The 20,552-nt window shown below is 31.3% G+C and overlaps 7 protein-coding genes across 7 annotated transcripts; 1 reads left to right on the top strand and 6 right to left on the bottom strand.

Annotated features, from left to right (window-relative positions):
* Positions 1–32: 32 nt before the first annotated feature.
* On the bottom strand, positions 33–882 carry LOC123009471. Its single transcript, XM_044405823.1, has 5 exons — positions 741–882; positions 442–687; positions 338–389; positions 243–285; positions 33–75 (listed from the first exon to the last, which is right to left on the bottom strand). Exons 1-5 carry the CDS (start codon positions 805–807, stop codon positions 64–66), a joined length of 420 nt encoding a protein of 139 aa, XP_044261758.1. The 5' UTR covers positions 808–882; the 3' UTR covers positions 33–63.
* A 1,124-nt stretch (positions 883–2,006) lies between these two features.
* Positions 2,007–4,092, bottom strand: LOC123014309. Its single transcript, XM_044413368.1, is given in 2 exon segments — positions 2,007–3,902; positions 3,953–4,092. A coding segment is annotated over 1 exon segment (1,431 nt). The 5' UTR covers positions 3,898–3,902; positions 3,953–4,092; the 3' UTR covers positions 2,007–2,466.
* A 71-nt stretch (positions 4,093–4,163) lies between these two features.
* On the top strand, positions 4,164–6,715 carry LOC123009598 (ADP-ribosylation factor-binding protein GGA3). The gene is made up of 7 exons (XM_044406014.1): positions 4,164–4,286; positions 4,343–4,908; positions 4,957–5,176; positions 5,230–5,472; positions 5,523–5,640; positions 5,687–6,170; positions 6,218–6,715. The coding sequence occupies exons 1-7, from the start codon at positions 4,247–4,249 to the stop codon at positions 6,419–6,421; spliced, it is 1,875 nt and encodes a 624-aa protein (XP_044261949.1). The 5' UTR covers positions 4,164–4,246; the 3' UTR covers positions 6,422–6,715.
* On the bottom strand, positions 6,625–7,983 carry LOC123009602 (target of rapamycin complex subunit lst8). Its single transcript, XM_044406027.1, has 4 exons — positions 7,734–7,983; positions 7,319–7,684; positions 6,924–7,269; positions 6,625–6,879 (listed from the first exon to the last, which is right to left on the bottom strand). The coding sequence occupies exons 1-4, from the start codon at positions 7,851–7,853 to the stop codon at positions 6,764–6,766; spliced, it is 948 nt and encodes a 315-aa protein (XP_044261962.1). The 5' UTR covers positions 7,854–7,983; the 3' UTR covers positions 6,625–6,763.
* Positions 7,984–8,050: 67 nt separating this feature from the next.
* Positions 8,051–9,230, bottom strand: LOC123015560. Its single transcript, XM_044415344.1, has 6 exons — positions 9,119–9,230; positions 8,929–9,064; positions 8,744–8,880; positions 8,480–8,687; positions 8,304–8,433; positions 8,051–8,224 (listed from the first exon to the last, which is right to left on the bottom strand). The coding sequence occupies exons 2-6, from the start codon at positions 9,029–9,031 to the stop codon at positions 8,104–8,106; spliced, it is 699 nt and encodes a 232-aa protein (XP_044271279.1). The 5' UTR covers positions 9,032–9,064; positions 9,119–9,230; the 3' UTR covers positions 8,051–8,103.
* A 3,424-nt stretch (positions 9,231–12,654) lies between these two features.
* LOC123015020 lies at positions 12,655–13,707 on the bottom strand. The gene is made up of 5 exons (XM_044414435.1): positions 13,547–13,707; positions 13,335–13,492; positions 13,067–13,286; positions 12,886–13,015; positions 12,655–12,834 (listed from the first exon to the last, which is right to left on the bottom strand). The coding sequence occupies exons 1-5, from the start codon at positions 13,593–13,595 to the stop codon at positions 12,702–12,704; spliced, it is 690 nt and encodes a 229-aa protein (XP_044270370.1). The 5' UTR covers positions 13,596–13,707; the 3' UTR covers positions 12,655–12,701.
* A 1,722-nt stretch (positions 13,708–15,429) lies between these two features.
* On the bottom strand, positions 15,430–16,503 carry LOC123013035. The gene is made up of 4 exons (XM_044411336.1): positions 16,369–16,503; positions 16,168–16,319; positions 15,895–16,117; positions 15,430–15,841 (listed from the first exon to the last, which is right to left on the bottom strand). The coding sequence occupies exons 1-4, from the start codon at positions 16,403–16,405 to the stop codon at positions 15,552–15,554; spliced, it is 702 nt and encodes a 233-aa protein (XP_044267271.1). The 5' UTR covers positions 16,406–16,503; the 3' UTR covers positions 15,430–15,551.
* Between the last annotated feature and the right edge of the window lie 4,049 nt (positions 16,504–20,552).

Genomic DNA, 20,552 nt, shown 5'->3' with positions numbered 1-20,552 from the left:
GCTTTTATTCCAAAATCCACCCATTTAAAAATTTGAGTTTCACTAAATTCAATTAAACTCGCCTCATATTTTTTTCTGTGGGAAGTAATAAATATTATGAGAAATATATTTTTATCGACCGTAAAGTAATCTATAACGTATTTCCGACTTTGGAAACTTCAAGAGTCCAAAACGAATTTTTTATACTTGATTTATTTTGATTAAATTTATTTAGTTTATAAAGGAAGAATAAGTTGGCGTACCCTATTTGCAGTCAAAAGTAGACCAACAGCATCTACCACAGTCCTGAAATAAATTTCATAATAAAAAATTTAATTTAGTCCTTATTTTTAATTACGTTGGTACGAAAGGCCTGATCAAGCTCAATATTATCCTCAATATCCTGTTTACTATAAAAATTTAAAAATTAGTAAAAGATTTATAAAATAATAATTAACTAACTCATTGCCCATATACGTAAATAGAAATAATTGGAACAATTTTGTTCAATCACACAAACTTGAGTTTTAATATCTCTGAAAAATCCATTTTTACAAACACATCGAGACGATAGACGACAATTTTGTCTCAAATTTCTACAACTAGATTCACAACTAAGAAGAAATGCTCTAGTTTCGTTCTGAGCACATATACTTCTGTTTATATTCACAACAGTCGTATTTCTATTCGCATTAGTACTGGTACTATCTAAAAAAGTTATTTAAATATTTGATCATCAAGTAAACAAACCTCTCATTAACTACTACTACTACTATAAACTGCAACAACATACAATAATAATGTTAGAAGAATAGTTTTGCTCCACATGACTATTCTCACTATTAGGTAAAGGTTTTAATAAATTCAAAAACAACTAACAAATAAGTCCAAGTTTAAAGGTAATTATATGCCAATGACATCTGTTGCTCGTAATTATTTAAGTCGATAAAAACTGCATTTTCAGTAGCAATAAAACTTTCATTTCGTTTTTAAAGTAAAATACATTTATTCACGTCAAAGTTAAAATGTATGACAACCATTAGCGTTCCGAATACCTTATATTAATAATTGCAAGCACTTAAAATGCAATTATTTTTTATATTTTGACACATATTTTTCAATGATAGGCAGGTACTGATAGCTTTTAAAGATGAAAAAATAAAAAATGTAAGTAAAGCTTAATGTTTTAGCAAAAATAATTCTGGAAACCCCAACCCTCTTCTAAAAATAATTTTACTTATTTTTAGGTAAACGATAATAATTCTGTTGTAAGTAAATAAGTGGAAAACCCATTTTAAGTACATATACTCTTTTTCATATTAATGTGCATCAAGTAGGTTGTAGAAGTCTAAATGAATCTTTAATAAAGGCCGCTTTAGACTTGTCATTAATGTCATTTAGAACAAATTTAATCACATCAATAATGTCAAAAATCTTTATGTTTGCTATCCTATGTTAATTACGTTGTTAATTTAATTATTTTTTGTTACATGGGGTACACATTTATTTGAAAAAATAATTTTTAGGGAAGATTGAGTTTAGGATTGTTTAAATTTTCGCATGGTTGCCACCTTAAGATGATCCCTTTCAACGACTACTTCGATGCACATTAATATATTATTGTAATTGGAATGAAAAAATGCTTCAAATTTTAGAAAAAAAGAGATAAAAGGTACGATTTTAATTCTGGGTCACTAATTTAATAATTTATTATAGAAAAAAATGTGTTAAATTCATTTACAGCTACCTACATTAAATAAAACGGGAAATGTCAATAAAATTTCGAGTTTTTTTTTTCAATTTTTCCATGGTGTGAACGTGTTTTATTAAAGATAGGTAAAAATATTTTGGTGGCACTCTAAATTCATAATTTTCCTACCATTTTCTTTCTGGCTTTCTCTACTTCACTTAAGCGGCATTATAGTACAAATTTAATTCCATTGATAAAATATTTTTTATTGTATTGTCAAGTTGACAATTGACAACTAGGACTGAATTTACATTTGGAAAAATTTTATTTCCCAGCTGTACTTTGTGTACTGTTGTTTTTTACCTAAAAAAGACGAAGAAATATTTTTTCTATTTCGGTGTCACAATAAGAACTTTGTAACACTGTTTTTTGACGACATTTTATGCAATACTTTGGCCATCACCGGCCATAGACTGTCGTTTATAAGTAAGAAGAAATTGTTGCATTTCAACGTATTAAATTAATGCAATTTAAGCTATTTTTGAGCAATTTGAAAACCACATACGTCAACTGTGAAAAATTTTAACTGGCAAATTTAATAATAAATTTAATTTAAAAAGTGCTCAGTAGAAAAAATTGTATAAAAACGCGTGTTACAACCTCCGATTGTGATACTTGTGCATTGGTAACAAAATAAAATTAATCAAACTCAATTTATTTTTTATTATCCCCCAATTTTTATCTAATTATTGTTAAAAAATGATAAGCGGTTATACTGACAAAATCAGGCAAATCCCCTACGACGCAAGTTTCAGGTTAAAAATAATTTTATAATTTTTGCACTCCCCAAAATATTTAAAATAATTTCTTTTCAACAAAGTAATTCCTCCAAATTTAAGTGTCGCCTTTTTCTCTTTTGTCATCCCATCGCAGCTATGCCTCAGCACTACCCTTGCCGAGTAAACTTCATTTCTCGAATCCACATTTGAAACTTTTCTCACATGAAAATTTCGACCTGAACTCTTCAACGGTTCCATTCTTAAATAAAACAGTTCATTGTTGTATAGTAAATAAAATTCAACGAGGCCTTCACTGAAGCCATACACTTGGTGAACACTGTCATATACAGGTTCAGAACTGTGCCAATGGCTCATAAGATCCTGTAAACTTCCACTCCATGAACACCACTTTTCTATACACTTATAACGTCTTTTCTCACAAGTTTTTTCGTGTGAACGCAATTCCGAATGGAGTAGTAGCATTCCGCACTGCCAGCGACAGGGGAGAGGGATAATATTATGGAAGGCCTCCAAATCGGGAGCTCGCGACCAATTCACAACGTCGTCGCAAATGGGACAGTATGAGTTGGTGCAAATCTCGCATTGCACGTGGTTGGCAGGACATTTCTTAATTGGGGGGAGCACGAAACTGCCACAGAAGCATCGCAATTTGGGGAAGAGGTTTTGTTTGAGAGCTTTCACTATTTCTTCATTTTGACTTTCAGTGTTTTGGTTTCTGTTGATGTTATTATTGTTGTTAGTATTTTACGTAAATAGATCTCCACCCACTTTCACTTTCAATTGGCACGTCACCAAATTCTCTGTGTTTTCTTCTAAATGTTTCAAAATATCGATTTTTTCTTCAAGATAATTTTTCTCACTAGATTGAAAATATTCCTTATCTCGGACCAATGATGTTAAAATAATTTGAAATTTGGTTGTTTCTTCGTTTCGTCCTATGCATTTTACGAACAATTTCAGAGCATTATCAGGTGCCATAAATTGGTATCTAATCAAAAAGAAGTGGTTCCCAATCCGATATAAATAATTCCAATTTTTCTTTTCGGTTACATCGATTCTAAATTCGGGATATTTTAAAAAGTTGTTGGGATGTTTTTTTAGGAAATGGTGATATAATTGACAACCATTTCCCGTGTAATTACACTCGCTGCATCGATGGTTACCAACAATTTTACACCTTTTTTCATGTTCTTCAACTTGTGTGTAACAAATTAATTCGTTACAGTTGTCAAAACGATTAATACACGGAAATAAATACGTGAATATATCGTTGTTAAAAAACGGTAAAATGCACTCTTTTTGGTCACAACGTTGACAGATGATTTTATTGCTTCCAATTTTTGGACTCCCAAATGATAAGTATTTGTTGCAATTGGAACAAACTAATTGTTCTAAAGCTTCTTCAGAAAGAATTTTGTAGTTTGCCATTGTTACTTAAAATGTCTGTGTTAGTTAAGAAAAATTAAATTATTTTTCTACATACCTAAAATGCTTATATCGCAACACTTATTCAATTACTAATACAGTCACAAAGATCAACAGATTATTTATTTTTGGTTATGTTTTAGTTTTATCTAATCTATTATAACTCATTTTCATAAGGGGAATTCTAGCAAGTTAAGGCAAGATACCGCGTTTTTAAAAATTTTACTCAGTTTTGCCAACTCTGTCTCGTAAGTTACCAAAAAACTAGGGAATTTTCCGTGACAGCAGTTTGACATTTAAGTGACATGAAAATAAATTAAAATGATTAAAACAATTTAAAAAAGCCATTAAAATGGATTTGGTGACTCAAACTAGTCTCGAAGCCTTGCTTTGTAAGCTTTTTACTGTCTTATTAAAAAAAATACTCTTGAGTTTCGTGTAATTTTAGTAAAAGCCACAAACTCTCAAAACCAAAACATTGATACCGCCGCCGTTGAGGCCTTCTGTGCTCTTGTAAATAAAGAAAAAGATGGGGCGCACATTGGGGTTAAAGTGATCGCAAACAGGCTTCCATCGGGTAACGAGAAAGAGCTGCTTCAAACGCTTAATATCTTAGATACGTGTATGAGCAAATGTGGAACAGCTTTTCAGTCAGAAGTTGGCAAATTCCGGTTTTTAAACGAGATGATTAAGCTAGTTTCACCTAAATATTTAGGGTCACAAACTCCGCTTCTTGTGAAGCAAAAAGTTTTACAGTTGATGTACATTTGGACCCTGGATTATCCCAAAGAAACCAAAATAAAGGAAGCATATGATATGCTGAGAAAGCAGGGCGTTATCAAGGAAATTCCGAACCCAAATATAGTACAAAATGTCAACATTCCAAGGAAAAAAGTCACAAATTCTGTATTCCACGATGAAGAGAAGTCAAAAATTTTGCAAAAATTGTTGCAAAGCAAAGACCCTGAGGATATTCAAGCCGCCAATTGGCTGATTAAGAGTATGGTCAAAGAGGTAAAAAGTTACTTTTGGGCTTCAAATTTTACAAAATTGTGACTCTAGGACGATAAAAGAGCGGAATTAAAGAGCCGTCGCGTTTCTGAACTTGAATCAGTACAAAATAATGTGAGATTACTAAACGAAATGCTTGATTCTTACAAACCAGGCATTTCTTCTGCTGATGAATTAGATCTAATCAAAGAGCTTCATCAAAGTTGTGAGCGTCTAAGACAAAATTTAATGAAATTAACTGCAGAGACTCAACAGAATGAAGAAATTTTGGGTCAGTAACACATTACAAATAATTTAAATTAAACAGCAAATTTTATATTATAGGTGATGTTTTGCAAGCAAGTGATGAATTGAGTCATGTTTTTAGTAAATATAACAAGATTATTGTTCAGGGGAATAGTGTTCGTGATGGTGGAAGTAACGCCTTGCTTGATTTTGAAGGCTCTGATGAAGCACAGTGTCAAAACACTGAACCCAAAGAAATTGATGTTTTATGTGATATTTTTAACGCTTCTAACATTCCAGATTCTGCTGATATTTTGCAACCAGTTTCAGTATTAACTTGTGGTCAGTTTTCAATCAAATTAAATCTAATCTTGCTACTTTAATAATTTTAGATAAAAGCGAAAATGGGAAAGAGGTGAATAAATTTAAAGCCTTAGAAGAGTTGGATATTTTGAGTGAACATTTAATTAAAGAAAATCTCCCATCTAACAGACAAGGCAGTTTTAATAAGTATAAATCCGGTTTGTTAATTTTTGTAGTCATTAATTCGTTTTAGTAAACAAGAAAAAATTCCAATGAATCGCCTTACGAAATTATCTGAAACGAAACCATCCCAAAGCAACGGAAAAAATGAAACAATTAGTGATTCTCTAAATTTAGATCTGAGTTATTTAATAAGTAAACCAAAGGAAGAACCAAAGACAAACATAATGGAAAATTCAATAGATGATTGTTTGGTTGACATTGCTGATGAGAAAATGCTGGAAGCTGATGAAACTACCACCCAAAGAAAACCCAGCATAACTGAAACACCAAAAAATCATGAAATTAAGTTAAATGACATTTTTATCAAACTGGAAGATATCAAACCAAGCCCAGTCCCACCCCTCACAATCTTGAACGAGAGAAACGGAATCACAATAACTCTCCACTTTGTGAAAGACAAGCCTCGAGACGACGTGCATGTTTTTGTTGTGACCACAATCAACAAAAATGATATGCCTTTGACTAATTACTTATTCCAGGCTGTTGTACCTAAGGTGATACTAACAAAAAATAACTTTATTTACTGACTGACAATTTACAGGGCTGTAAAGTCAAACTTCAACCCCCCTCCGCCACCACTCTCCCTGCTCACAACCCGTTCCTCCCCCCTTCAGCTATAACCCAAATTATGTTGATCGCAAATCCTGATGATGTACAAGTTTTCCTCAAGTTTTTTGTAAGTTTTGTAATGGATGAAGAGACTTGTACTGAAATCGGCGAAGTTGAAACTCTTCCAATGGTCTAAATGTAAACTATTTTTAATTTTAGTGTAATTAAAATCGTGCTTAAGTCAATTTAATACAAAAGGGTTAGTGCCATTTTAGCTTAAATGTGGGCACTTTAATTTTGGTACTTACGTTGATCTGTTGCACTTCTTATGGCCAGTATTACACATTGCATGACATATTCCATTCGCGATGGGTCAACAAAAGACATTTATTTTCAGCGGCTTGAATTAGTCAGTTTTACTTAATTAGAGACTGAAGATATCTACAGGTATTATTTTTCTCAAATAATTTAAATATATCATAAAAACCAATTTTTGTCGTTATTTTCGTAACAACTTAGTAACAAAATTAAAAAAAAATCAGACTGCACAATCCCTAAATGCTAATGCTGTGACCGCTTTCTGATGCCCTGTGTACTCTTTCTCCATCTTACCCGTCTCAATATTCCATATTTTTGCCGTACAATCAGAGGAAGCTGAAACAATTAATCATCTTTTGTCTCATTATCACTTAACACACCTGTAAAAACGTATTGTGAGTCAGAACTAAAGGCAGCGTCCCACACCCATCTCTGATTTTCTTGTTTCAATTCCTGTCTTATGGAAAAATCAGTCGTATCCCAAATTTTTGCGGTTTGGTCCGCTGATGTGGTCACTAAATATCTAGAATCTGGGCTAAATACGCACTTCAATGCGTGTCTTTTATGGGCGTCAAACTTATGTTTTGGGTTCATTTTGGTGGGTTCGTCGATTTGCCCCGATTTGAGGCTCCAGATGTAACAGCGGCCTTTGTTGTTCACAGCCGCCATGTGGGTCCCCAGAGAGTCAATCGCAATGTCCAAAATCATAGCGTCGCTTTCAGGAATCTGAATTAATCGAAAAACTAAGTGTTTTAAATTGATTAAGGGATCTTACTAGTTGTTCATTGTGGTCGGTTTTTAGATCCCACCTGTATATAATCCCGCTTTGGTCGCCCACGAACAACTCGACTTGGTTTGGGTGAAGGCAAACGCAGGTCACAGGAGCTTGGACTTCGAAAATTTTTGGACATTGAGTACCTTTTGATTTCAAGTCCCACAGACGCACTCTGCAGTCCTCGCCCCCTGAATACATCCACCTACCGTCCACTTCGAACCCTACATCAGTCACATTTTTAGTTATTCCGTCGTAATTAACAATGGGGTTCGAATTGTTTGAGTTTAAGTCGTACATGTAAATGTGTTGGTAACTCGCTGCTGCTAGGAGTTGTTTATCGGGAGTTATTTCTAAAGCGTTGACTTGCTGAAAGTGGTTTGTTATTTCTGGGGAAGGTTTGGGTTAGTTTTCTTACAGATTCGGCATGCTGCATTGTTCTATAACAAATACCGGAATGAGTGTGCCACAATTTGATGGTGTGGTCGTAGCCCCCGGTCGCTAAAATCACTTGGTCCATCTCAGATTTGTCAAACATGATTAAATGTTGCCACAAATCCAATTTAATACATCAAAGTCACGTAATTTATTACTTTTTAATAGAAATAAACATAGTTTGTACGTAAATGTGAGGTTAGGTTTGCTGTCACTTTTGACATTTTGGTCATTTTATCATGGGGACAAGTGGAGAAAAATGGTTCCCAGGTATATAAAAAACAAGAATCCACTAAAAAAAGAGTTTATTTTTTCTGTTTTAAATACAAAAAAAAATTAAATTGAATTACAATTTACACATTGCTACAAGGGGCCATAAAGGCTTCATACAAACCCATAAATGCGTTTCTTGTTTTTACACTTTTGCAAGAATCGGTTATTTCGTGCAAGCAGCTTTGGGAATTCGTTAGAACACTAGAAAAATATGAATCAAAAAAGGAAAGTTTTGAAGTACCAGTTTAGAAGTTAATTTACTTTGTTTGTAGATACTAACCTGCACAATTGACTTTGGGAGGGTGAATCTTCAATTATATTTTCCAATTCATTATAGATTGTCCTTTCACATTTTTTAAGTTTTTCGTCATCTTCCAGAAATGTTTTCCAGAAACATGGATTCGACAGCTCTATAAACATTTGTATAATAATAAAATTAAAGCAATGTAATTTTACCAAGGAGGTTTTCTCCGGTTTCTTTACAAAAATGGTCCACTACCGACATAAAACTTTTTACTGCTAAACCGGGTAAAACAGGTATACATTCTTGGATGGCCTCAACAAGAGGTTGTGTACAATTCGGTGTATATTTCTTTACTTGTTCACACATGGTTAAATTGTTATCGATATTTTTGATACATTCTTCTGCCAAAATCCAGGCGTTCTGAAAACAATACATACTTAAGTTTTTATCATTTTAAAGTTGTACCAATAATATACATCAAAATTTTTATCAAAATTGGGACATAATTCATCGGTTTCTTCTTTATCACTGTCTTCTACATGTATTTGTTTTGAAAATCTTTTTCCTAATTGGATCAAACGTTTATTAGTTCCGCCATGTGTAAAATGGAAGACTGCAATTGAAAAACAGTTACAAGCAACTAAATTGGAATTTAACTCACCAAAAAATAAAATAAAATTTAATACTAGCAGTCTGGCCATGTCGGTTTTTTTTTTCAAAAATTTATAGACTGAAAAATTCGGTTTTCTTGCTTTTATACCCATTGAAAAGAATTAGTTATTTATCAGTTCTAAACACTACAAAATGATCAGCTATCAAAAACAAATTAAACTCAAATAAGCCTAAATTACTAATTACTACGTAGTGATGTAAATTTCTTGAATAAAACAAATACAGAGTGCGCCAGAAAAATGCCATATAAGGTAAGATACCAGAAACATGGAAAAAATGTTAAAAAAAAATTATCTATAAAAATTTCGAAGTTATGAGGGTTTAAAGTTTGCACTCTATTTATTTCTGTTGGAAAAATAATTTTCCAAGTTTTTTTGCTACTGGCTATTAGAGGAGGAAACAAGGGAGCTGTATCTTAAATTGTAACTCTGTTTAATGTTATTTGTAGCTTTAATTGGCAAAATTTTGGTACCTTTACGAAATAATTATAAAAAAAACATATACAAGATCAGTAAAACTAAAAAATTAAATTTTTTGACAGTTAGAATTTTTTAAACATTTTTTCATGTTTTGGTGTCTTATCTTACATCGCATTTTTCTCTGAGGCGCGAGTTCTGAAACACCTGTATACATCGACTTTCATATTAAACGCACCACGCAGAAAAAAGCTACAATACCGGAAATTTGTTGAACTCGCTAGCGCTTTGATGAAAGAGTGAATTGTAAAAATTCCATGTAAATATAAAATTGACCCGTTTTTTTTACTTTCCATGCTTTTTGTCTTTTGAGAAAAACGCACTGTTGCATGTAGTCGACCAAATTTATTGGCAATTACAATCATGTGAAATGTTAATTCAACATTTACAGCATTTGACCAAAGCTCCTAATAACAGTTAACAAGTTTGGACATCAACAATAAGAAGTTACAAAGTATGAAATAGGTACCTTAGTAAAACATCAACGTCATAAAAGGAACACTATCTAGAAAAAAATGCTTGTATTGTTAAGCGTGGTAATGTCACTTATTCTTACTTTTTCTTCGGAAGCAGCTAGTTTTTTTTGTTTTCTTCAAATCTCCATTGTTTTGCAGTTAATAACAAAAGGTCATTTTCCAATATCCTTCTGAGTGGTGCAATCCATATAAAAGTGAGTGTACACACATACATTTTGGGTCATTAGTAGATAACTTAAGATAAATATTAATATTATACTCCAGTCTGGGTCAAAGTTTTACAGGTAAGGATACTGGGAGCTCTTGTTAATTACTTATACAGAGTGGTTATAAATGATTTTCATCTAGCCAGCTTTGGAATTTTTTTGTATGTAAATTTATTTGTGCCGCTCTAATTTTTTGAAAGCTCTAGTTCTGACATTAGTGTCACTTATTAATTAATAATAAATTTTTGTTCATTAAACTTTTATTGTTTCAACTAATTTCCAATAATAATTGATAATAATGTATACTTTGGAAGAAAACAAGTTTATAATTGAAATCTATTTTCGAAGTGGACGTGGATTTTTTATTTTTGAGTTAAAACAAGTAGGTACCCCTATTTTCATAAAGCGGCATTTTTTATTTTACATGGAAAATTCACAGCTGGCTTGATGAAAATCATTTATAATCACTGTGTACTTATTGTGTATTTAGGAACTAGAAACCACGCAAAAGCAGCTAGGTATAATTTGGCAACGACAAAACAAGCGATTTTTTACACAAAATTCGCCGCTTTGTATGTACATACAAGATACCTCTTCAGAAACTGTTAAAGCATTGGTAGATAAATACCGTGCCATCAAAAAAATAAATAAATTAGAGTAGACGGTGATTAAATTCCTTCAGTTGGCAATCCTGATTTTTGACATCAAATGTCAGCGGAAACTTTAACAAGTTTGCGTTTTATTCATTTTGAGTGACATAATGTTCACTTTAGAGCAGAAAATTTTTATTGTGCAAGTTAATACAAAAATGCTGTACAAGACGAAAACGATGAATGGTCATTTTCACTTTCAGTTTGTGTGGAAATTTTTCAGCCCAGATTCCTAGCTAATGTGTTGCCAACTGTAGAATTTAATCGCCGTCTACTCTAATTTTTTTTGATCGCACGGTATCATAGTAAAAGTAAAAAGGTTTTTGTGACGATTACGGATAAAAATCATTTTATACTAAAGAAAAAATATAAATAATAAGTATTGATTTTTCTTATTTAATAAATTTACTTCATAATACACTCAAAATGAACAAAAAAATTCTACATTCGCCAATGCTCTGATAGTAAAAATAAAAAAAAATAAACAAAATCAATATACCACAACTTGTCTACATATTAGGAATCCTATTTTTGAAAATACATTATTTTTTTTACAATTACAAACAGATATTTTATTTAACTAATTGTACCAATTCAAAATGGTACCTACATACCAGGTGAATAAAAAGTATGGAACCAAACGTTTTTTTCGTAAACTAAACACAAATTATTAGTGTAGCTAGCGTAAAGTACAATTAAAATGTGACCATTTATCAAGAATAGCATTTTTCGAAATTTCTTTTAGTTTTCGAGTTCTGGAAAATTTTTTTTTTTTAATAGGAACCCACCATGGTATTTTTTTTAACTAAAGATTATGATCTAAAAATGACGTCTAATTAAATAAAATTGTTTTTTAGCCAGTACTTTTTTTTATTAATTGTTAAAGTTGGTATTACAAATGCACGAGTATCAACAATGAGAGATTTTATACCATTTTTTCTTTTGATTGGGTACTTTTTACATTGAATTTATTATTATATGACAGTTAAAATTAAAAACGATATTCATGGCAAAAGTATTGTCTTAAATGTTGCCAAAAACAGTGTCACTATTTATTATTTTTGTTATTTATTATTATTTGTTATTCATTTTTATCTAACGGTAGTATGGCATAATTATTCAAATATGATAAATTATCTATACGAAAATATAGCATTTCTGTTGTCACTCAGGATGTTTTTATTTATTTTCATTTTGATAGTTTATTATCAGTTTGTAATTAAATATTTAAAATTAATCCCCTGATTGAGTTAATAAGAGGAAAAAAAATATCTTTGATTTTACGCCAAAACTGCAAAGGAAAAACATTTTTTGCTTCATGTGAAACGAGCAAATCTGTAATTAAAACTTCATTATTCTGATTCAGTAAAAGAAAAGTTTATTTTTCTTTTGATTTTAGTCTTATTTATTAATTGAATAATGACAGTCCTTGTTAAAAATGACTTGGTTTTTTATCTTAAAGCTGTTTCTTTGAGTTGCCATTTATTAAAATTGAGGGGCTTATTGTAAAAACGTGATAAGCCACATAAGCAAATTATTGAGAAATATGACTTTGAAGCTTCAGAAAAATATATAAAATTTATATTTAGATATTTTAACTCCTAGGTTTTTTGATAAGTGCAGTAACTCAGATAGTAATCTCCATATTCCAAAATCAATAAAAAATCGAACTTTTCTTTGCACTGAGTTAGAAAATTGAAGTTTTAGCTACAGACTTGTTCGTTTCAGGTAAATTTTCCTTTGCAGTTTTAGCGTGAAATCAAAATTATTTTTTGTTCCTCTTGTAAACTCAATCTGGGAACATAATGTATATTGTATTTTATTAAAAATTATTTAGAATTTAATTTGTAATATTGTTTTGAGTACTAGTTTTAAAAACTAGTAATTAGGTCATTAAAGTACAAAAATCAAATACAAACACATTTATTTACACAATATCTATTATTTCCTGGTTTTAAACAGAATTAAGATGAGAGCAAGGAGCAACAATAGCGTCGAAAACTCCAAGAATAGAATTCCTCGTCTTCTGGTTTTTGCAAGAAAGTGTGGCACGTTTCTGGATACAAGTCCTTAAATCGGTGACAGAACTGCAAATCATCAATTACAACAAATTCAAAACAAATTTTCCCAATACGTACCTACAAAGCTCACTTTGTGTTGGAATATGCTCTTTGTATTTTTGCCCGAGAGCTTTGACTTTGTCCTCACAAGCGTCCATTTCAGCATTGGATGTCTCCAAATCTTCCCACAAGCATGGGTTGGCCAATTCTGTAAAAATTCATGGTTTCGCTTTCTACTCTCTAAAAGTTTTCAACTTACCAAAAATCGATTCTCCGCTTTGTTTGCACAAATGCTCAGCGACTGAAACAAGACTTTTCACACCTAAATTGGGCAAACCTTTGGCATTTTCGGGCAAGCAGTCGTTGACTACTTTGAGCAAAGGGGCGGTGCAGTTGATGGTGTAAGCATGAATGGCTTCACACATCGTCAAAGAGTCATCGACTTTATCATCACATTCGGAAAATTCTGCAATAGCCCGCTGAAATTTAATCGTAGAAATATTTTTACATAAGAAATAATGTATTACTTTTAATTTTTCCGAAACTCCAGGACATTGTTTTTCCAACTTTTCCAAACCATCGTCCAAGTGTTCACGATGTCCGTGCAAATATTTTTTAAGATGTCTTGACTTGATGTGTTCCAAGACTTCCTCACTGCTGTCGTCACATTGGACACTATTAATTGCTAGTAAAAAGGATTAAAAAATGGTCCGTAATTAATCAATTATTGATGACTTACCTACAAACAATGCTAAAGCAACAAAGACGAATTTCCTCATGGCTGGCATTTTCACAACAAATGAATATTTTGAGAGTAAGCTAATTTAGCTTTATATAATATTGGACCTAATAATTATCAGTTGATAAGTCCTTTATTTACAAGAAGGTTATCACTTGATTTAAATTTAATTTGAAAACATATCTTCTTAAAATTATCAACTGTAAGGTCTACATTGTTGGCAAAAAAATGTTTCAAATAGAGGTTTTTTCGAAATTAAATTAGTAATTAGTTACAAGATAAAATTCAATTTGAAAAACAAACGTTATTATTAAACAGATTCACATTGTATATGACATAGAAAATACAAACAAATTTCTGTTACAGAACAAGCTTTGTAAGTCGCAATCTGATTTTTCGAAGTCACTCACAAATTAATAATAAATATTTTGAACACATTAATTTATACATAACTTTAATTAGCGGGAAGTAAACAGATGGGTAATGAGGTTGATGACGGAAATATTTTACTTCTTATAATAGTTATTTACGATGCGAGAAGTCATTATTTATAGCACTCTTTTCTTCTTTTTTCGCGCATCAAAGTCTTAAAACAAACATTAGCTTTTGCTTGTTAACTTTATTGTTTCCGCTTAACAATATCGCATCGTTTCATACTCAACATACAGTAAACTATACTGTATAGTAAACTATACAGGGTGAACTCGCGCCCCAGAGAAAAATTTCAAGTAAGATAAGATACCATGGAAAAAATATTTAAAAAATTCTATCTGTATTAATTTGACATTAATTTTTTGACATTTGACATTTTTTTATGTTTATTTAATGACACTGATGATCTTGTATATGTTTTTCTTTATAATTATTTAGTAAAGGTACAAAAATTTTGCCAATAAAAGCCACAAAAAACATTAAACAGAATTACAACTTAGGCTACAGCTTTCTTTGTTTCCTCTTCTAATAGCTTACAGCAAAAAAACATCAAAAATTATTTTTCTAACAGAAATAAATAGTGTCAAAGTGCATAACTTCGAAATTTTTATAGATAGATTTTTTTTTAAAAAAATTTCATATTCCTGGTATCTTACCTTACATTTTTCTCTGGGGCGCGAGTTCTGGCGCAGCCTGTATAAATCACAAAAATAAATTGAAACCTTTGTAAAGAGGCCGAAATGATATCTTTACTGGCCTATATGAACATGAAAAAGATGCTGAGTGATATACTATTTTTTTATATCTGTGCATTACATTTTAGTTCATTAAATTACGTCTTTTAAAATATTTAAAATTTAACATTTTCTTGAAAATATTTGATTAAAATTACGCAAAAGAGTTATGTTGCTAAGCATTTTTTCATTATGAAATGACTTTTTTTAATTAAAAAAAATATATATCGTTTATGGAATGTATTCATAAACTTGTTACATCAGCTGTACGTTTTATCATCAAAACTTTGTATATTTACATCAACAACTTTTTTGATTAAAAGAGGACGTTTAAAAGTCTTACCCGTTGACTCTTTAATCTTTGAAAAGTTGATTACATTTGACCTTAGTAACATTTACTTAAACACAAGACTGAGAGATAACGATAAATAAATAAATTTTCTGAATAGCAAAACGTCAATAATTCATATAAAAAAATCACTTTTACGTAAAAGTATTATTTATTAGGAGTACTTAAAATGGACCTAAAATTGATTGATTGCAAATAATAATCAATAGCCCTAGTGCCAATTAAATTTAATTTAATTAAGAAGCTTCTAGTAGGCAATGCAACGACAGAAGTCCCTATTTTTGTATTTAAAAAAGATTCAAGTCTTAATAGAACATTATAAATTATTTATTATTCACTGATTAATTCCGACTAGCAAGAATCAAAGCTACAATTCGAAGATAATGTATTTATGAATAGTACATAACGTATTATTTTTATTTTTACAATATTTCTATTAAATCATCACATTAAAGTAAAAAGAAAGTTTAAAAATAAACCACCTATTTATCTAAAGAACTTCAACTTCGTTGATGTGGTTGGTATCGAGTTGGTTCTTGGAGACTATGCTGCAAGGTGCCACCATAGCGTCAAACATACCCATGAAAGACTCCTTTGTGATCGCATTTCCACACGAGTCATCTAAATGCTCCTTAAAACAAGGCTTCATGGAGTGAGCAAATTCGCAGATGTCTGCTTTTGTCGGCGACTTCTTCTTATATTCTTGCAATTTAGTTCTCAATCTACGCTCGCATCGCATGGTGCGGTAATTGGTTTTGTAGACGCATCGGTTGACCAATTCTGTTTAAAAACTCTTAATTAACACTCCTCCAATTAGTTAGTAAAATACAAACCAAGGATATGCTCGCCGTCTGTTTTGCACAAATATTTAAAAGCTGATTGGACAGATCCGAAAATTAACTCTGGGACTCCTTTAGATTCCTCAGGCACGCAAGATTCCAAAAGCGAGACGAGTGGTTTTGAACAACGCGAGAAATGGTTTTTAATGGTCGAACAGGCCGTTTCTGTGTTTTCGTCAATTTGGTCGCTGCATTTTTTCAGCTCATAAAGTGCGTCCTGGAAAAAATTAATTAGAAATTATTTTGAGGAACAATAGGGGAATTTACGTCAAGTTCGTCGTCCTTTCCAGGGCATAGGGTTTCGAACTCGTGGCGAAGTCTTTCGATTTGGCTCCGTTCTCTCAGATATTGTAAATACCTAGAGTCTCTGTTGCTAGCCACTGGAAAGTTGGAGTACTGACATGTTGCCAGATTGAAAACTGCAAAATATTAAAATTATGGGTTTGCAAAATGTATTTAATTAATTACCAGTGAAAAATGCAAGAGCAATTATGAGAGACTTCATTTTGGATAGCAGTCGAAGCACTGATTAAGAAATCGTAAAAGTCGGGTATATTTATAATGTTGTCTAAAGGCTGTGTTATCTAAAAAGAGACTCCGCAAGATTAATTTGTAACTCATTCTAGAAAGTTTATAATTCCCAGAAATCATAATCATAAGTTGTACTCCTAAAAATATTTAGTGTTATTAAGTTCAGCTTACGTATTTTCTTACTTGATTTTTCTCAATTTTAGAGTCCCTTTTTCCAAAACACACACTGTACAATTTGTTTGTTTAGTAGAGATAAGAGAAGGAAAGATCATCCAATATCGTTATGTCTTGGGTCAATTCAAATTTCTCGTGAAATATGAAAGATTATTAATTACAAAAAATTCACTGAAAATGCATATTTACATAAAATAATCTTGAGTTAAATTGAGATAAAACTACGTATTTTCTCTCGAAAATTTTCCGTAAATAATTTTTATAAGGCGAAATGTAATTCTTAAATTGATAGGTATGCACTTTACAAATTAAAAGTGGAAGTGTTAAAATCCTTTCAATTTTCCGGTGAAATATTAATGCATGTTTTGTAAAGGTACATACATATTTTCATAATTTTAATTGCATTATCAAAATTTTCCTAATGATAATAAGGTCAAATTATGCTACGCCGAAAAAATGTTATCTGGGTGAAATATTACATATTTTGAAATTTTGTACTAACGTTTTTTTTATAGTTTCATTATACAGGATGGCCGTTTTTAGAGCTCCACTTTGGGAATCTCAGTTATTATAAAAGATATACGAAGTCGGTTTTAGGGCAAAGTTGCGCATTTTGATGCTAACAATTATCTGCACGAAAATTTCACGTGTCACTTTTAGTTTTTAAATTATTGGAAAAAAAACAAAATTTCTAATTTGCGTTTGTTGCGCTTTTAACATTTCAATCGAAAACCAAAACCGTTTTAAGCTCGAGCAAATTTGAAATGCAGCCAGGAATACATCTGCATAGGATTCATAGATTTTGATTATGAATTTTTAAATTAATAAAACATAGTTATCGCGTGACTGACACAAAGAAATTGACAAAACAGGAAATACAAGTTTTAAGGTTATTTGTCTTTTCACGGTTGGAAAACACTTTAGTTATTCAAGCCTTTTTGGTGCTTTTCCATTCGAGAAATACTGTCTTTACAAATGCTCAACGGCAGAAGAATTTTTCCCACATTCGCCGTAAATGAAAATTAGATCTGTTTTTTCGTCGTTCGAATGCATTTAACTTTTTGTTAAATTTTAAATTTAATGCCAGTTGTGACAATAGTTTACTATATTAAAAAACAAATGTTACAAACACTTTCATTTTGATACGAGTAAAGTCTGTTTTTTTTTTTAAATGGAAATGCCAAAATGTCTTAACGTTGGCATCACTAGTAAATTCATTCATGGTAATTTTAATAAAGGAAGTTGGGAGTTTCGGTTTTTTGAATAAATTTGAAAACAATGTCATTAAACGTCAACACAAAAAATCGTGTAAGAAAATTAGAGAAGAAACATCAAAAAAGGAACAAATTCGGTACTGCTAACAGTTTTTAGAAATTTGAAAACGAATAGTTCGCAAGCAGAAAGTTTGAAAAAGGGCCTGTTAAAATGTAGACGCAATTTGTAATGCAGGTTTGCTAAACATTCTCAAGTTTTAACAAGAAATTGACAAGAATACAAAATAAACATGAATGAGAAAGAACCTTGGAAAGAACGCAATTAAATTAATGTCTTGTTCATCGTTTTTGAGAAACGAGTTGAAAAAGTAACAATTTTGAAACTAAAGCTGAAGAATTTATAAATCGCATCAACTTTGAGCTCATTTCAATAAATTACACAAAATTTATTTCCTATCATCATAATACCTACTTGTATCTTTTGCTGAATAATTTTTTTCTGTATACACATCCTTTTTCATTAAAGTTTTTGTAGCAAGAACATCTTTTTTGTCCACAACTTACTTGCGGTGTGTTTCTATCAAAATTGTTAGGACTGAATTCGGTATTTAGATCTTAGGTAATGATGTCTATCTTCAGGTATCCAATTATAGCGCTTTCAAAGAGCAAACAGGTACACAAGATTCATAACAGTCAACATTTTGACAACATCTCAATTTGAAAACAACCATAATTTTTTAACAAAATTTCTGGGGACAAAAACAAAGAGCAAACAAAATTTGTGACTATGGAGACAAGCTGCTACCAATTTTTTCACCAAAATTTTGACTTGGTAATTTCCATTTAAAAAAAAAAACAGACTTTAGGTAACTCGTGACACAAGCCACACAGTGGCGAATGTTTCAAATGCACGAGTATCACTATGAGAGGTTGTAACGCGCGTTTTTTATACTACTTTTTCTATTGAGCGCTTTTGAAATTGAATTTATTATTAAAATTGCATTAGTTTCGGTGAAATACGTTGAAATGCAACAATTACTTACTTAAAAACGACAGTCTATGGCCAGTGTGATAGCCAAAGCATTTTGTATAAATGTCGCCAAAAAACAGTCTCACAAAACTGTATTTTGTGCAACTGTTTTCAGTTCATCCTCAGGTGAGAATAATAGTTATTTATGTATCAAGTATGAGGACGTAGGAGCCGAGTCTTTAATGAGAGGAGTCACCTAAAACCTTTTGCGTACGTGGTGCATACAAGATTTTCTTGTTAAAGCTCCCAAAATACGAATTCACACCTCTTACAAATTAAAAAAAAATTGTTACCATAGTAACCAATCTTATTTTTTAGTCCGCAAAAACTGTTTTTGTGGACTGAGTAACTAAAATAACCGTTTTCGGTACTATTATAATGAGTCCGGAAAAGACTCAAATAAGTCCCTAAAACAGTTGTTTTCGGGAGCGTATACAAAAATAGTTATTTATTATACAGGACAATAAAGAAATTGTGAGTGAAAAGGTTAAGTTTACAAGTGACGAAGTCACGAGTGGACTTTTTGCACGAGTAGTTAAACAGTCTTTATCGTTCTGTATAATATTTCGTTTTATTTTGTACTCACCGACCAGAATTTCTTGTGTCTTGCTGATGAATACACTAGTCAAAGTGGAGTATATGAAAAAAATACTTCATTTTGTACTCAATGTTAAAGAGTGCTTTTATCAACTAATTTCAGTAGATGAAGTAGTCTTTTATCGTCTAGTGAAATAAAGTAATTTTTATCTACTGTTTAATTCAAGGAATTCTGGTAGGTGAATACAAAATAAAACGAAATGTTATACACGACGATAAAAATTGTTTATCTACTCGTGAAAGAAGTCCGCTCGTGACTTCGTCACTCGTAAACTTAACCTTTTCACTCGTAGATAAACAATTTCTTTATCGTCTTGTATATTAAATAACTATTACTTCACCAGACGATAAAAAACTAATTTATCTACTGAAATTAATTGATAAAAGCACTCTTTAACATTGAGTACAAAATAAAACTGTTTTATTTGTTTTTTATTTTTATTTATTCTGTCATTGTTGTCATTGATACAATCGAAATTTGAGTTTTTCCATTGTGTAATGGAAAAATGTACGTTCGTGGATAGGTTGAAACTTTAGTTGATGAAGGTTCACTGAATCAAACGCCATACTACTGTGATGTATGACTATTTATTGTAACACTTAACTAATCATAATTACAATAATGATTATTAATTATTAGATAAAACGCATCTTACTTCATTTAATTAACTATGGATTGATGGTCATTCTACATTTATAAGATTAGGTCAAGAGGATCGCTTCCACTACTCTTAAGTCTTAGCCTACCGACATTAATCCTAACAAAAATATCGTACTTACAAAGCTATGTGTATTGTAATATTTAGACATTAAACTAACTCGAGGTTGAAGTTGCGATGAACACCGGACAGCAGTTGAGAAGGGTTTGTGCTGCATGACAATGCGACCGTGCATAGGGCTGCCAAAATTAAGCCAATTTTACAGCCTTGTTAAGACAGACCATTCTCCCTATAGTCCAGACTTGGTTCCGTCTAACTTTTATCTTTTTCGATTACTAAAAAAAAAATTTCGAGGACGCCGTTTTGACTCTGATGATGGCCTAAGAGTAGCCGACGACATATTTTTTTGAGAGTCAAGAGAAAACGTTTTTTTTATAAATGTAAACT

The sequence above is a fragment of the Tribolium madens genome, unplaced genomic scaffold (genome assembly GCF_015345945.1).
Source record: "Tribolium madens isolate multiple individuals breed KSU strain unplaced genomic scaffold, Tmad_KSU_1.1 Scaffold_19;HRSCAF=116;Tcas5.2_LG9, whole genome shotgun sequence".
In the NCBI taxonomy this organism is placed as follows: domain Eukaryota; kingdom Metazoa; phylum Arthropoda; class Insecta; order Coleoptera; family Tenebrionidae; genus Tribolium; species Tribolium madens.
The sequence above is the reverse complement of the archived record's forward strand: the minus strand, read 5'-3'. Positions and strand labels throughout refer to the sequence as shown.